Source organism: Heliconius melpomene, chromosome 19 (genome assembly GCF_056956725.1).
Source record: "Heliconius melpomene rosina isolate 202511_hmr_F chromosome 19, ASM5695672v1, whole genome shotgun sequence".
In the NCBI taxonomy this organism is placed as follows: Eukaryota; Metazoa; Arthropoda; class Insecta; order Lepidoptera; family Nymphalidae; genus Heliconius; species Heliconius melpomene.
The window spans coordinates 8,877,714-8,893,686 of record NC_140407.1 but is presented as its reverse complement, the minus strand read 5'-3'; the positions used below and the strand labels follow the sequence as shown (position 1 = coordinate 8,893,686).

Here is a 15,973-nt window from a genome sequence, read left to right as displayed (position 1 = left end):
CCACATTTGGTATCAAGTGTTTTTCTGAAATTCAAGCCTAGCTTAGTCATCCTTTCATCTGATACCTCACTTGGACTAGCGGCAAAATTTAGTATTGACACCAATTTTACCCCACTTTTCAGGCTATTATTTTTTAAGATTTATACATAAATGTATAGTTTTCAGATTTTTTCCTGTACTAGTACTACATGTAGATGCTAGCTGCCAAGTTTCATAATTCTAAGTCAACTGAAAGTACCTTATTAATTTGATTCCCTTTATAGTGTCGAAATACACGTTTTTTACTATATAAATGGTCATATCTTTTTTTAAGAGCGCTTTTTCATGAAATCAAGGGACTGTAGATCGTTATATAGTTGATATTCATATACTCATATGAATATCAACTCGATTTTTCCAAGCATTCCTGAGATAAAGGTACAGACAGACGGATGGATGAAAAAATGATCTTAGAAGGGTTTTTTTTCCTTAAAAGCTACAGAACCCTAAAGACTTAGGCATTGACTGCTAAACCTACTATTCAATTTTTTTCCGCCCCCGCATTGCCCTTTCCCCTCCACCTCGTCCCCGAGGCATGAAAATATGTCAAATTATACCCTCAAATAATAAAATAATAATGGCGGGACAAAAATGACCCAGCGGCAGTTCTAGGTAAATCTCATTTTTTTTCAAAAAGTATGACTGCTATAAAATTATTTATATTTTTAATTAAATAAATTTGTAAAATTGGTAATAGTAAAAAAAAATTCATCTACATAAATTAACAAATAAAAAAGTTATATACAATCAACCTTGCGTTTGGGTCAAAAATGGGACAACATTTGGGTTAACATTTAATGTTTGTTTTTTATAATCTATCTATATATCTATATATATAAAAGGACTTGTCCTCACTGACTAAGGTAAGACGCACGCACAGCCGTAACCGCTGTGCGTAGAAACGTGAAATTTGGACAGATGTTTGCTTTCGTAATCTGGACATCCACTAAGAAAGGATTTTAAAAAATGTAACCCTAAAGGGGTGTAATAGGGGTTCAAAGTTTGATTGAAAAAAAAATTAAATCGGCACGGATTTTTATAAAATTTGAAATTTAGATTTTTAAAAGTATTTAATTGAACACGTGTTTCGTCGTTTTCTAGAATTCGCCTCCTAAGGGTGCAAATAAGGGGTTGAAAGTTTGTATGGAAAAATTCTTAAATCGCCACCGATTTTTATAATATTTGATATTTAGACTCTTAAAAATATTTAATTGAACATGTGTTTCATGGTTGTCTAGAATTCACCGCCGAAGGGTGCAAATAAGGGGTTGAAAGTTTGTATGGAAAAATCTTTGAATAGCCACCGATTTTTATAAAATTTGAAATTTAGACTCTTAAAAATATTTCATTGAACACATGTTTCAAGGGTTATTAGAATTCCCCCTAAATACGCAAGAGAAGCTGCGCGCGTCCGCTAGTCTATATATAAAAAGACTTGTCCTCACTGACTGTGGTAAGACGCATGCACAGCCGTAACCGCTGATGGTAGACACGTGAAATTTGGACAAAAGTTTACTTTCGTAATCTGGACATCTACTAAGAAGGGATTGTGAAAAATTATAACCTTAAAGAGGTGAAAATGGGGTTCAAAGTTTGTATGGAAAAAAAATCGAAATCGGCACCGATTTTTATAAAATTTGAAATTTAGACACTTAAAATTATTTCATTGAACACGTGTTTCATGGTTTATGATAATTCACCCCTAAGGGTGCAAATAAGCAGGCGAAGCTGCGCGCGTCCGCTAGTCGGTTCATAAGAGTGACGGTCGAGCTATGTTAGTCGACAAAATTATTTCTTGCTAAAAGTGTTTTTTATACGACTGTTTTATTGAATTGGCTAAATCTTTAATTTTGGATCTTATTTGAATGTTTTACTTGTATGATGATAGAAAAAAAAATCAGGTTCGGCCACCGAGGGTTCCGTACAAAAAATTGGCCTCCTATGATATATTATTATTTTTAGAATTTAACCATAAATGTGCAATTAATTAGATATATAGATTTTTCCCTGAACTAAGAGCAAACAAAACCATATGTTAATAGTTGATTTGTATATTTTTTCGGCAGACTTTGCCCATAGTTATCAAAATCCCTAATTTATCATTGAACGATTGTGTGATATTTATCAAGTCAGACAAAGTCATTAAATCCCACTTAAATCTACAGATACTTTCGTTTTTTGAAATATTAAATTTATTGAATTAGACTTAATACGGCACAGGGCAAACATATAGATGAATCATTTTGTGTTTTTGTATAGTTATCAAAGTATCGCTAATTATTGATTGCCGCTTAATCGTAGTATGAGATTAAATTTGCAAAATTGACTTACCTATTTAAAATTATATACGGTATCAATAGACGACCTTTTACCTTTTTAAGCATCAATCCTTTGTATTCATTATAACTTTTAGAAAACTTGCATCTATGTTATCGTTTACCTAATAATTAATTCATTGTACTAACAATTGTATTTCCTCAATACAACGCTGTCTTTCTATTCTACTCCATTATATCTCTTCATCTTTGTACACACCAGAATTGAGAAACGACAACCTTAATTCAAAACATATTGAAAATATTAACACATCGCAGTTATTTATTTTGCCAAAAACTCAAAAATTATTTTAAATAATAAATGTTTAACAAATCATTAGAATCAATCATAAACTGGTAATAAATTAGCAAGTTAAGCTATTTTGATAAGAAATAAGCCTATCACTGATATGAATCAGCGACGAATTATTGTATATATTTTATAGTTAAATTTTTATTATCCTTATGTGACCTTTGTATTCAGCGGTGTGTGTTAAAAATCTAGTTTTAATGCAGTATAATTTTATATTGAATTCCCGTTCTTTTCAGACGTAGGTAGTAAATACACTTTTGATGGCGTCACTATCTATATTTTAAGTATACCAGACCGGAAAACGATTTCAAAATTAGATCAGTTGATTATTCAACTGTTAGTTTATAAGTAAATTAGGTGTTATTACCCAGCTTTTTCAAAGTCGTGAACACCAAAATACTATTGGATTGTACAGTTTCTATTTACATTTTATTTTTTAAAGTTGTAGTAATTTAAACCCAATTTGTCGTATTCGTTGTTCCTTCAGAAAAGTGAATAATAATATAAGTAAACACTTACTGCTATTACGAACATTAAATGGACGGGGTTATATATGGGAAAAGATATCATATGACGGATCAACTTAGAACTAGGGAACAGGACTTGAGAAGGGGCACCGTCCTCAAGACCACATTCATACAGAGAATGGTCTCTAATCCTGAACTTAGCCATATGGCGTTTAGAAATGGCGTTTAAATTTTCATTTAATATTGTAATAAAGAAAAAAGAAACACCGTCTTCGTCTAGATTAGTGTTCTTTAAATACGCTGATTAATAATTTAATATTACTTTCTATCGAGCGTGAATTGAGTCCACAACCTGTCCCATTTACAGACGCACGTTGTGCCCCTGTGCGCGACTGGCCGCGGTGGTAAAATATATTAATTCAAATATTATATAGATTCCTTAATAAAAATTGTAATAAGCCTTATAAAAAATACGATAAAACAGTACATGGTAGATTAGATAAATAATCCTTAATTAGATATAACAATTTAAGAGGAAGCAAACCTGGTATTACTTAACGAAGTTCCTCAGTGGGTAGTGCAAAGTGCTAATAATATTTATATACCATTAATTTAAAAAAAAAATTGCAATGAATTTGTATTACTATACATTAGCATATTTTTTAAGTGATATTATTAGTGCGAGTGCACAGATACACAGGGATCAATCAAGTAGAGTTTTTGATCAAGACCTATACAAAAGAGTAATAGATGATGTAGAATGTGACAAACAGATGTTTTATTTGCAAACGACAAATGTTCTGCTATATGTTAATTGTAAGTATTAATAACCATATTTTCCACCACCATATTTTCCAAGGCCACTAGTGGCACAGGGCGCACAAGTGTGTGACCGTCAACGTGACAGGTTTGATTTATACTCGAGGAAACGGGATATTAAAAATTTTAATTTCCCCGCTTTGGTAACGACGCAACTCCAGAATTTGGCAGAAAGTAGGGAGCGGAAGCTTCTTAATGGAAATAGTACATAACAGTGGGTTCCCAAGAATCCCCTCTGCTTACCTGAAGCTAAAAAACTCACTATGAATAATATTAGATTTAACATTATTTATAATGAGTTTTTGAATTTTAATGAATATAAATGTAAAAACAGAACTCTCATAGAATCACTTTGTTTTCCATCTGACCGTCTATCTCAAGACCGATTTATCTCGATATGGCGTGAAAGTATCAAACTAAAATTAACACCGCATATTTAGGTCTAAAAGCACAAATAATACCAAGCTTCCAAGTTAACGCGATCAAAAGATATGAGCATTTATGAATTGATGTTGTTGCCTTTTTTTATAAAATCGCATCGTTATCAAAATCTATAGATACTTTGCGTGTACCTACTTACTATACTATATTACCTACAATATAAATAAAAAAATCAGGATAGTTAAAACTTTATAGGTATTTCCTAGAAAACAATCACTACAAATTTCAGCCCGCAAAGTATTGTGTATTGTAGTTTGTAAACGTTTATAAGTCCTGTTTACGTATAATTCTGAAATAAGTACGTTGGGTGTGTCCGAGTCGCACTTAACCGGTTTTTTCTCTTTTTATTTGCAGTTTTGGATGCAGGTGCACGGTTTCCTAGAGGTATTCCTATGTTCAATTTGGCTGATCTTGGCCATTATCATCAATGTCTGGGGATTAACGCAAAACACGAAGACATGAAATTTCAAGGGAAATATTGCTTGATTAATGTGCCTCTGCTGCAAACCAAGCTTTTTCCTTTTTTGGATCCAAATAATACCTTATTCGATATAAATAAGAAAATAATTCAATTTAATAATGATATTATTTCTAATGTACAACGGTTCGGTGCCCCCGCGCTTTCTGATTCGTAAGAATTTTTCTGTTCTTATTATTATATATTAGTTTAAAAGATTAACCTCTTGTGTTACATATTAGTATATGAATTATAGGATAACCTCGGGAGATCCGCTGCTGTTGTCGCATATCAATCTTGGTTTATGCATGCCCGAATCTTGTTCTACACAAAAATGGGTGGAAAAAGTAGCTTTCAACGTATCAGCTGTAGACGTTCTGTACGACGAACAATTTTGCCGACTTCCAAACGACAAGCCTTGGGTTGGAGCGGACTACGTAGCTGTGTACGGTCAATGATATTTTTTCATCCATACAAAGATTACTAATAGAATTCCATTTCTTTTGTTAATTTTACTGTGTTATATACAGTGACAATAATCAGGTATATTAATTTTAAATACCATATTGTGAAATGCATAATTTCAACCTTTTACCTTTTAGTTAATAGTTTTCATTGAATAGACATTTATTTTAATTTATTTCAAATTTTAACACGATCTTGTTGTTTACTGAGACATTTCACTTAAAACTTAAACGTGTAAATTGGCAGAAAGTATAAATTTTCTTGAAGAACTAAGTTAAATGACCAAATTTGGTTATAAAATTACGATCAAAATCTTTTTTGTTTTAGAGGAGTGTTTTCGTTATTGGGATTGATAACTTTGTTTAGTACATTATATGATGTAAATCACATTATCATACAAAAAAAAGGTAAGCTTTTCCTTTTTATACTATGTCCTCTATAGGTTAATGTGTAAGAGATAGTTAGAAGCAATAATTAATAGAAATATATATAGATGTTCTTCAAGTATATTTTGAACTATAACAGCAATTTGCTTAGAAAAATTATAAAGAAAAATAAAGTAATAGAGAAATGTATATTTAAATGTTTTATTTACAGATCCCAAACAGGCTGTTACTCTACTTCGCACTTTTTCCATATATACGAATACCAAGCGTTTGTTAACATTTTCACCCAATGTTAATGCCTTAGAATGTATGGATGGTATTAGATCAATTTCTATGATATGGGTCATTGTTGGACATGCATTTTCAATGCATAGCTTTTACGCAAACTTTACAGATGCAGTAACGGTAACATACATTTTTTTAGGGAAAATAAATTTCTTATATAAATTAATGAATTATCTTTATGTATTCAAAAACCTTTTTCAATTTTATGTTATTTTAGTGGCTTACATCTGGAGATGCAGTATGGGTTTCGACTGGACTTTTCACTGTGGATACATTTTTCTTAATGTCTGGTATTCTACTTGTTTACACTTCAGTGGGAAAATTGTCTGGAGGTGATAATATTTACAATACGTCACTTATTTAACGCTCATTTAAATCAATTACATGAATATTTATGGTACGATTATAAATATAATACGCGCGTCCGCTAGTCGGTTCATAAGAGTGACGGTCGAGCTATGTTAGTCGACAAAATTATTTCTTGCTAAAAGTGTTTTTTATACGACTGTTTTATTGAATTGGCTAAATCTTTAATTTTGGATCTTATTTGAATGTTTTACTTGTATGATGATAGAAAAAAAAATCAGGTTCGGCCACCGAGGGTTCCGTACAAAAAATTGGCCTCCTATGATATATTATTATTTTTAGAATTTAACCATAAATGTGCAATTAATTAGATATATAGATTTTTCCCTGAACTAAGAGCAAACAAAACCATATGTTAATAGTTGATTTGTATATTTTTTCGGCAGACTTTGCCCATAGTTATCAAAATCCCTAATTTATCATTGAACGATTGTGTGATATTTATCAAGTCAGACAAAGTCATTAAATCCCACTTAAATCTACAGATACTTTCGTTTTTTGAAATATTAAATTTATTGAATTAGACTTAATACGGCACAGGGCAAACATATAGATGAATCATTTTGTGTTTTTGTATAGTTATCAAAGTATCGCTAATTATTGATTGCCGCTTAATCGTAGTATGAGATTAAATTTGCAAAATTGACTTACCTATTTAAAATTATATACGGTATCAATAGACGACCTTTTACCTTTTTAAGCATCAATCCTTTGTATTCATTATAACTTTTAGAAAACTTGCATCTATGTTATCGTTTACCTAATAATTAATTCATTGTACTAACAATTGTATTTCCTCAATACAACGCTGTCTTTCTATTCTACTCCATTATATCTCTTCATCTTTGTACACACCAGAATTGAGAAACGACAACCTTAATTCAAAACATATTGAAAATATTAACACATCGCAGTTATTTATTTTGCCAAAAACTCAAAAATTATTTTAAATAATAAATGTTTAACAAATCATTAGAATCAATCATAAACTGGTAATAAATTAGCAAGTTAAGCTATTTTGATAAGAAATAAGCCTATCACTGATATGAATCAGCGACGAATTATTGTATATATTTTATAGTTAAATTTTTATTATCCTTATGTGACCTTTGTATTCAGCGGTGTGTGTTAAAAATCTAGTTTTAATGCAGTATAATTTTATATTGAATTCCCGTTCTTTTCAGACGTAGGTAGTAAATACACTTTTGATGGCGTCACTATCTATATTTTAAGTATACCAGACCGGAAAACGATTTCAAAATTAGATCAGTTGATTATTCAACTGTTAGTTTATAAGTAAATTAGGTGTTATTACCCAGCTTTTTCAAAGTCGTGAACACCAAAATACTATTGGATTGTACAGTTTCTATTTACATTTTATTTTTTAAAGTTGTAGTAATTTAAACCCAATTTGTCGTATTCGTTGTTCCTTCAGAAAAGTGAATAATAATATAAGTAAACACTTACTGCTATTACGAACATTAAATGGACGGGGTTATATATGGGAAAAGATATCATATGACGGATCAACTTAGAACTAGGGAACAGGACTTGAGAAGGGGCACCGTCCTCAAGACCACATTCATACAGAGAATGGTCTCTAATCCTGAACTTAGCCATATGGCGTTTAGAAATGGCGTTTAAATTTTCATTTAATATTGTAATAAAGAAAAAAGAAACACCGTCTTCGTCTAGATTAGTGTTCTTTAAATACGCTGATTAATAATTTAATATTACTTTCTATCGAGCGTGAATTGAGTCCACAACCTGTCCCATTTACAGACGCACGTTGTGCCCCTGTGCGCGACTGGCCGCGGTGGTAAAATATATTAATTCAAATATTATATAGATTCCTTAATAAAAATTGTAATAAGCCTTATAAAAAATACGATAAAACAGTACATGGTAGATTAGATAAATAATCCTTAATTAGATATAACAATTTAAGAGGAAGCAAACCTGGTATTACTTAACGAAGTTCCTCAGTGGGTAGTGCAAAGTGCTAATAATATTTATATACCATTAATTTAAAAAAAAAATTGCAATGAATTTGTATTACTATACATTAGCATATTTTTTAAGTGATATTATTAGTGCGAGTGCACAGATATACAGGGATCAATCAAGTAGAGTTTTTGATCAAGACCTATACAAAAGAGTAATAGATGATGTAGAATGTGACAAACAGATGTTTTATTTGCAAACGACAAATGTTCTGCTATATGTTAATTGTAAGTATTAATAACCATATTTTCCACCACCATATTTTCCAAGGCCACTAGTGGCACAGGGCGCACAAGTGTGTGACCGTCAACGTGACAGGTTTGATTTATACTCGAGGAAACGGGATATTAAAAATTTTAATTTCCCCGCTTTGGTAACGACGCAACTCCAGAATTTGGCAGAAAGTAGGGAGCGGAAGCTTCTTAATGGAAATAGTACATAACAGTGGGTTCCCAAGAATCCCCTCTGCTTACCTGAAGCTAAAAAACTCACTATGAATAATATTAGATTTAACATTATTTATAATGAGTTTTTGAATTTTAATGAATATAAATGTAAAAACAGAACTCTCATAGAATCACTTTGTTTTCCATCTGACCGTCTATCTCAAGACCGATTTATCTCGATATGGCGTGAAAGTATCAAACTAAAATTAACACCGCATATTTAGGTCTAAAAGCACAAATAATACCAAGCTTCCAAGTTAACGCGATCAAAAGATATGAGCATTTATGAATTGATGTTGTTGCCTTTTTTTATAAAATCGCATCGTTATCAAAATCTATAGATACTTTGCGTGTACCTACTTACTATACTATATTACCTACAATATAAATAAAAAAATCAGGATAGTTAAAACTTTATAGGTATTTCCTAGAAAACAATCACTACAAATTTCAGCCCGCAAAGTATTGTGTATTGTAGTTTGTAAACGTTTATAAGTCCTGTTTACGTATAATTCTGAAATAAGTACGTTGGGTGTGTCCGAGTCGCACTTAACCGGTTTTTTCTCTTTTTATTTGCAGTTTTGGATGCAGGTGCACGGTTTCCTAGAGGTATTCCTATGTTCAATTTGGCTGATCTTGGCCATTATCATCAATGTCTGGGGATTAACGCAAAACACGAAGACATGAAATTTCAAGGGAAATATTGCTTGATTAATGTGCCTCTGCTGCAAACCAAGCTTTTTCCTTTTTTGGATCCAAATAATACCTTATTCGATATAAATAAGAAAATAATTCAATTTAATAATGATATTATTTCTAATGTACAACGGTTCGGTGCCCCCGCGCTTTCTGATTCGTAAGAATTTTTCTGTTCTTATTATTATATATTAGTTTAAAAGATTAACCTCTTGTGTTACATATTAGTATATGAATTATAGGATAACCTCGGGAGATCCGCTGCTGTTGTCGCATATCAATCTTGGTTTATGCATGCCCGAATCTTGTTCTACACAAAAATGGGTGGAAAAAGTAGCTTTCAACGTATCAGCTGTAGACGTTCTGTACGACGAACAATTTTGCCGACTTCCAAACGACAAGCCTTGGGTTGGAGCGGACTACGTAGCTGTGTACGGTCAATGATATTTTTTCATCCATACAAAGATTACTAATAGAATTCCATTTCTTTTGTTAATTTTACTGTGTTATATACAGTGACAATAATCAGGTATATTAATTTTAAATACCATATTGTGAAATGCATAATTTCAACCTTTTACCTTTTAGTTAATAGTTTTCATTGAATAGACATTTATTTTAATTTATTTCAAATTTTAACACGATCTTGTTGTTTACTGAGACATTTCACTTAAAACTTAAACGTGTAAATTGGCAGAAAGTATAAATTTTCTTGAAGAACTAAGTTAAATGACCAAATTTGGTTATAAAATTACGATCAAAATCTTTTTTGTTTTAGAGGAGTGTTTTCGTTATTGGGATTGATAACTTTGTTTAGTACATTATATGATGTAAATCACATTATCATACAAAAAAAAGGTAAGCTTTTCCTTTTTATACTATGTCCTCTATAGGTTAATGTGTAAGAGATAGTTAGAAGCAATAATCAATAGAAATATATATAGATGTTCTTCAAGTATATTTTGAACTATAACAGCAATTTGCTTAGAAAAATTATAAAGAAAAATAAAGTAATAGAGAAATGTATATTTAAATGTTTTATTTACAGATCCCAAACAGGCTGTTACTCTACTTCGCACTTTTTCCATATATACGAATACCAAGCGTTTGTTAACATTTTCACCCAATGTTAATGCCTTAGAATGTATGGATGGTATTAGATCAATTTCTATGATATGGGTCATTGTTGGACATGCATTTTCAATGCATAGCTTTTACGCAAACTTTACAGATGCAGTAACGGTAACATACATTTTTTTAGGGAAAATAAATTTCTTATATAAATTAATGAATTATCTTTATGTATTCAAAAACCTTTTTCAATTTTATGTTATTTTAGTGGCTTACATCTGGAGATGCAGTATGGGTTTCGACTGGACTTTTCACTGTGGATACATTTTTCTTAATGTCTGGTATTCTACTTGTTTACACTTCAGTGGGAAAATTGTCTGGAGGTGATAATATTTACAATACGTCACTTATTTAACGCTCATTTAAATCAATTACATGAATATTTATGGTACGATTATAAATATTACCTAAAACATTATGTTTTGAATTAATTATTTTCAGTTGATCTGCTGAAACGCCTTCACATTTTTTACCTCAATCGTCTTCTTCGTATGTTTCCTCTACTCGCGGCATTAGTACTTCTAGAAGCTTCTGCATTTCATCGAGTTGCAGATGGTCCTTATTGGGAACTTGTAGGACGAAACGTAGAGAGATGTAGATCGAACTGGTGGACGACACTATTACATGTACAAAATTTTGTTAATCCTAATGACATGGTAAGTATTACATAACGTGAATGAATTTATTAACTCTTATTTTTATAATTCGATTCTTTATCTTGCTTACAGTGTGTCGCACACTCTTGGTACGTTGCTTTAGACATCCAAATGCACCTCGTAGCTCCATTTATACTGTTCTTTGTACTTAATAAAAGTAAATTAAAGGCATGGGCAGCTCTCTTAGCAGCCTTATTGAGTATACTCACCGGCGCTACTATATGGAACTTTAAAAAAGCAATGCCATCTAGTAACATGTTCATTCCGTAAGTTTATTTTTTTATATTTCTCATGTAAAAAATATATCATTGGAGAAGCTGCGATAAGAGAATAGGAGACAACACCTATTTTGAAGCACTACTGGACAATAGTGGACATTACATCCACAGCGATCAAACGTGTACAATGTACATTTAGATAAGATCTGCCTTATAACATTTTTTTTGACTTCCCGTACATAGCTGGATAGATAGAGTTAACCTGGGAACCTAATGTTCCCTTCTTTGAACTTTGATCCTATTAAAATACTTCTGTTCCTCTCCTTCCGCCAAATTCTGGAGCACATTCTCGTGTTTATAGTCGCACGCTCTTGCTCCTGCGACACGACTGACCTCTAACTTGAAATATAGTAAAATTTTTACTTAAAGGGTAGGTCTATTGTTAATTAGACTTTCTATTTTTTTCTTCTAGACTTCTAGTCTTTAAATTTTTATTCATTTTTAAATATTTATTCCTTTCTAGCCGCTTGGATGAACAGACATACTACATGAATAATTTTTATACGAACACGCTTTGCCGAGCTGCGCCGTTCTTGGTTGGAATGATTACTGGCTATATTTTAAATATGTACAAAGGAAAAAAGTTGAAATTAAATCCAGTGAGTATTTATATTCAGCAATATTTTATGTTTTCCACTTTAAAGGGTTAAGGGACTCTAGCCCGATAAGTATGGAAAAACTATATTATACTACATTACTGTCACGTTAAAATAATAATAATATTTTCAAAATATTTTCTATACCTATATTGAAAAGCAAAGTTTTAGACGAGTCAATAAAACAATTATTAAAGCAATTGTGTCGAATAAATTTCTTTAAAATAGCATCCTGCTCGCAGTAGGTCGCGGTAGACGAAACCTAGTGCTAAGAAACTCCGTTCTTCGCTTTCCTCTGAATTGTGAAGGCATTGCGTGTTGAATGGCAGAAACCAATGCCGTGTTCTTGCCTTGTTATCAGATCAAAGAATCATGAAATATTTCATTTCCTCGAGTGAGATTCGAACCCACAATCTATGGCGTAGTGACACGCTTGTGCCTCTGCTCCACGACTGGCCTCAAAACGTGAAACGTAAATGAGCCCATAATTATCCTTTCACAGATATTTGTATTAGGAGCATGGATTCTCTCGTTAAGTATGATTGCATTTTGTTTCTACGCTTCGTATGTGACCATGCAAATTGATTGGGATAACCAAGTGGGAGACAGTTTGTTCAATTCTTTCATTAGAACTATTTGGGTGACTGGTTTAAGTTGGATCATATTCGCAAGCGTCAAAGGCTATGGAGGTAATTTTATTTCCGGCATCTGATTTCTTGAGAAATTTTGAATGTTTTGTTTTGTTGATTATTTTTCCTTCTGGCTGTTAAACTAAAACTTTTAAATATTCATGTAAAACTTTTCATGCTTATTGCTGTGGTGTCAGGTGTGTTGCCACTACGCTTTTAATGATAAGCAGTGAAGGTATATATTAACCGTAAAAGTGAAGTGAGGTCGTAGAAATCTTGTTCTTTATAGATTTTGCAGAACGGATTGTGAACCGTTTCTTGAATGTATGAAGACTTTTATATGATCTTGCTTACTTTTTATATGTTTGCTATTTGCAGCTGCTTTTTCATATGTGGTAATTGGGTTAGTGCTAAGTCAAATATGTCATATCATTAGTAATATCATTTTACAGTGTGCAATAATATCTTCACTAGCCGTGGCTATCAGATTTTCCGCAATATTACTATCATCCTATATCTTATAAAACAAAGTCGCTTTTTGTGTCTGTCTGAACTTTCTAACTCTTCTTCTTCTAAACCACCCAACGGATTTGGAAACGGTTTTCACCATTAGGTCGAGTATTTCTCAGGGAAGGTTTATATATAGTTTATTATTTGTACATTCTTATGTAAATTAACATAAATACGATAAATGTGTATAAAGTCCTACCCGCTGAGACACTTTAGCGCATGCGCTGCTTTAATGGTAAATACTACATGAAAAAAATGTACTAGAGTATTGTTCCTCTTAATAAGATCTACAAAAAAGTCTGCGATGGCATATTCGTATCTTTTAAGAATAACGTGTAGTGATCATATTTCTGTCTAAAAATAGTAATTTCAATATATTTTTTATTGTGAGGGATATTTTTCCATAATGGTATTAATCCTTATCCTTTAAAATACTTTATTAAATTTCTACGTAAAACGAAGATAAAATTTGCTTTTTAAACTATTTCGAAATTGCGAATAGTTTTAGAGAAAAACGCATTTTATTATTGACACATCACGCCGTTCACACATCAACTGTATCGAGTCAAGTTTCACTTATCCCTTACCCTCAGCATATAAATAAGTATATTAATTACGTTGGCCATTTAATGTAGATCAAAACTGTCTTTTCTGTTTTTCATTTTAATAAGTACTTTAGAAGTTGTTACAATATCAAAAAATCCTTGCTGCGAAACGCGCCTCGCGACGTTATGCTTATACAAGCGAGTCCGCCGCGCCCGCCTGCCTTACACGCATCGGTGGTTCAGTGGTAGAATGCTCGCCTGCCACGCGGGCAGCCCGGGTTCAATTCCCGGCCGATGCATTCGATTTAATTTTCGTCACAGGCAGCCACGTAGTGCTTGCTTTTCATCAGGGACAGAATACCCTCTTCAGCATTAACCACAAGCTCGAAAAAAAAAACCCGCCTGCCTTTATAGCAACGAAGATTTAGATGCGTTTGCACTAATTATATTGGATATAATAATTAATATATTGGATAATTCGAGCTGAATGTATTATTTAATGTCATTTAACTATCTAAAAATAGTAATTTAAATATATTTTAATAAGTACTTCAAAAGATTAGTAGCACAGAATTAAAATTACGGTACCTACTAAAAAATCCTTGCTGTGTAAAACAATTGGAAAATCCTTATTGGAACTACGAAAATGCGGGTTGCATTAGGGTTTAATTAATTTTCACATTATCTTAAGTGCTTTGCAAACATACATTATATGAATAATCCAGTAGTAACAGCGGGCGAAGCCGCAAGGGGGTCGCTAGTTAAATGATAAATATTTTTTTTATTATTAAATTAAATATATTTTTTCAGGTCCAATAAACTGGTTTTTAAGCTTAAATGTTTGGAAACTACCAGCTCGTATATCATTCGCTATATATTTATATCACTACGCAATCTGTTTTGTTATCGCTGGTATGGAGATAACCCCGACTTACTTTAGTCAAGGAGCGCGGGTACTTATAAAATTATTATAATTTTCTCTGTTATTTAAATATTATAGTAGATTAATTGAAATTTTAATAGTAAGATCTTTGCGCTTTTTTCGCTTAGCACAGTAGGCTGAGCGAGCCTAGTGTCAGGACACTCCGTTCTCCATATAAAGCATTTTTTTATGCATTGCGTGTTGAGTAACAACTCAATGCGGCACTTTTACCAAAGCAGGTTTTATTAATTGTCTTTTATTTTTCAGATATACGATAGTATCGCTATTTTCTGCATAACCTTTACAGTAGCATTTTTAGTGACTGTGGTTATAGATGCGCCTTTCTCTGTTCTTATTAAAATGCTTATGGAAGGCGGTGAGTCAATTTTTTTTTGCTTTTTTAGGGTTAAATGGGTTTAAAAAATAAATAAATAAACATCTAATGGGATAAACGCTACATAAAAAATAAAGTATATTAGTTATTTTTATATATAAATAGTTAATATATTTTAAATAAATAAATAATAAATATTTTTATTATGTAGAAGACATCAACAAGTTTAAATGTTCTTTTTTTCTGTTTGCCTATTCATTTAAATACTAAGCTACTTAAACTATTTAGCTTATTTTTAAAGTGAACTTAATTTTTAAAGCACAAAGGAAACCTCCGAAACCTGTTATTGGAAACGGGACTTGCAACGGGACGAACAAACCTGGTCCCGTAGATAAACAAGCAGATTTAGAAATAACCACACTAGACAAAAGTCGAACTTTTGATAATATTCATCATCTCGAAAAAAATGTTACCATAGAAAAAGATCTACAAAGGCAATTATTAAACTTAGAGGTCAATGCTGAAAGGCTGGAGAGGAAACTGTCAAATGAGATTAATGGTCAAGCGATGGATAACGAGATTTCTTATTTAAATAAAAAAAATGAATATTCTGAAAAGAATGATGCCTCATTAAATAACGGGCTAAGCAAAATAGGCGATCCTAAAGATCATGTGGGAAATTAACTGTCGAGAATTTGCTATTGTTCTAATTATTTTAAAGATTTGTATGTTTCATTGTAAGTATAATATACTCACCTTTTTGTATATATATGTATATAAAACAAAGACATTATCTTGTTTGTATTTATTTAAGTTTAAAATGTTGTAAAAACTCAAATTTGATAACCAATTTTATATAATAAAGAGGCCATC

The 15,973-nt window shown here is 31.7% G+C and overlaps 2 protein-coding genes across 2 annotated transcripts; both read left to right on the top strand.

The window, feature by feature from the left end:
* The first annotated feature begins 3,695 nt into the window (after window positions 1-3,695).
* On the top strand, window positions 3,696-6,351 carry LOC146528632 (nose resistant to fluoxetine protein 6-like). Its single transcript, XM_085202839.1, has 6 exons — window positions 3,696-3,950; window positions 4,749-5,025; window positions 5,108-5,296; window positions 5,644-5,723; window positions 5,914-6,107; window positions 6,205-6,351. Exons 1-6 carry the CDS (start codon window positions 3,764-3,766, stop codon window positions 6,349-6,351), a joined length of 1,074 nt encoding a protein of 357 aa, XP_085058965.1. The 5' UTR covers window positions 3,696-3,763.
* Window positions 6,352-8,397: 2,046 nt separating this feature from the next.
* LOC146528631 (O-acyltransferase like protein-like) lies at window positions 8,398-15,835 on the top strand. Its single transcript, XM_085202838.1, has 13 exons — window positions 8,398-8,584; window positions 9,383-9,659; window positions 9,742-9,930; window positions 10,278-10,357; window positions 10,548-10,741; window positions 10,839-10,953; window positions 11,072-11,286; window positions 11,359-11,552; window positions 12,028-12,163; window positions 12,663-12,849; window positions 14,655-14,797; window positions 15,034-15,142; window positions 15,420-15,835. The coding sequence occupies exons 1-13, from the start codon at window positions 8,398-8,400 to the stop codon at window positions 15,782-15,784; spliced, it is 2,391 nt and encodes a 796-aa protein (XP_085058964.1). The 3' UTR covers window positions 15,785-15,835.
* The last annotated feature ends 138 nt before the right edge of the window (window positions 15,836-15,973 follow it).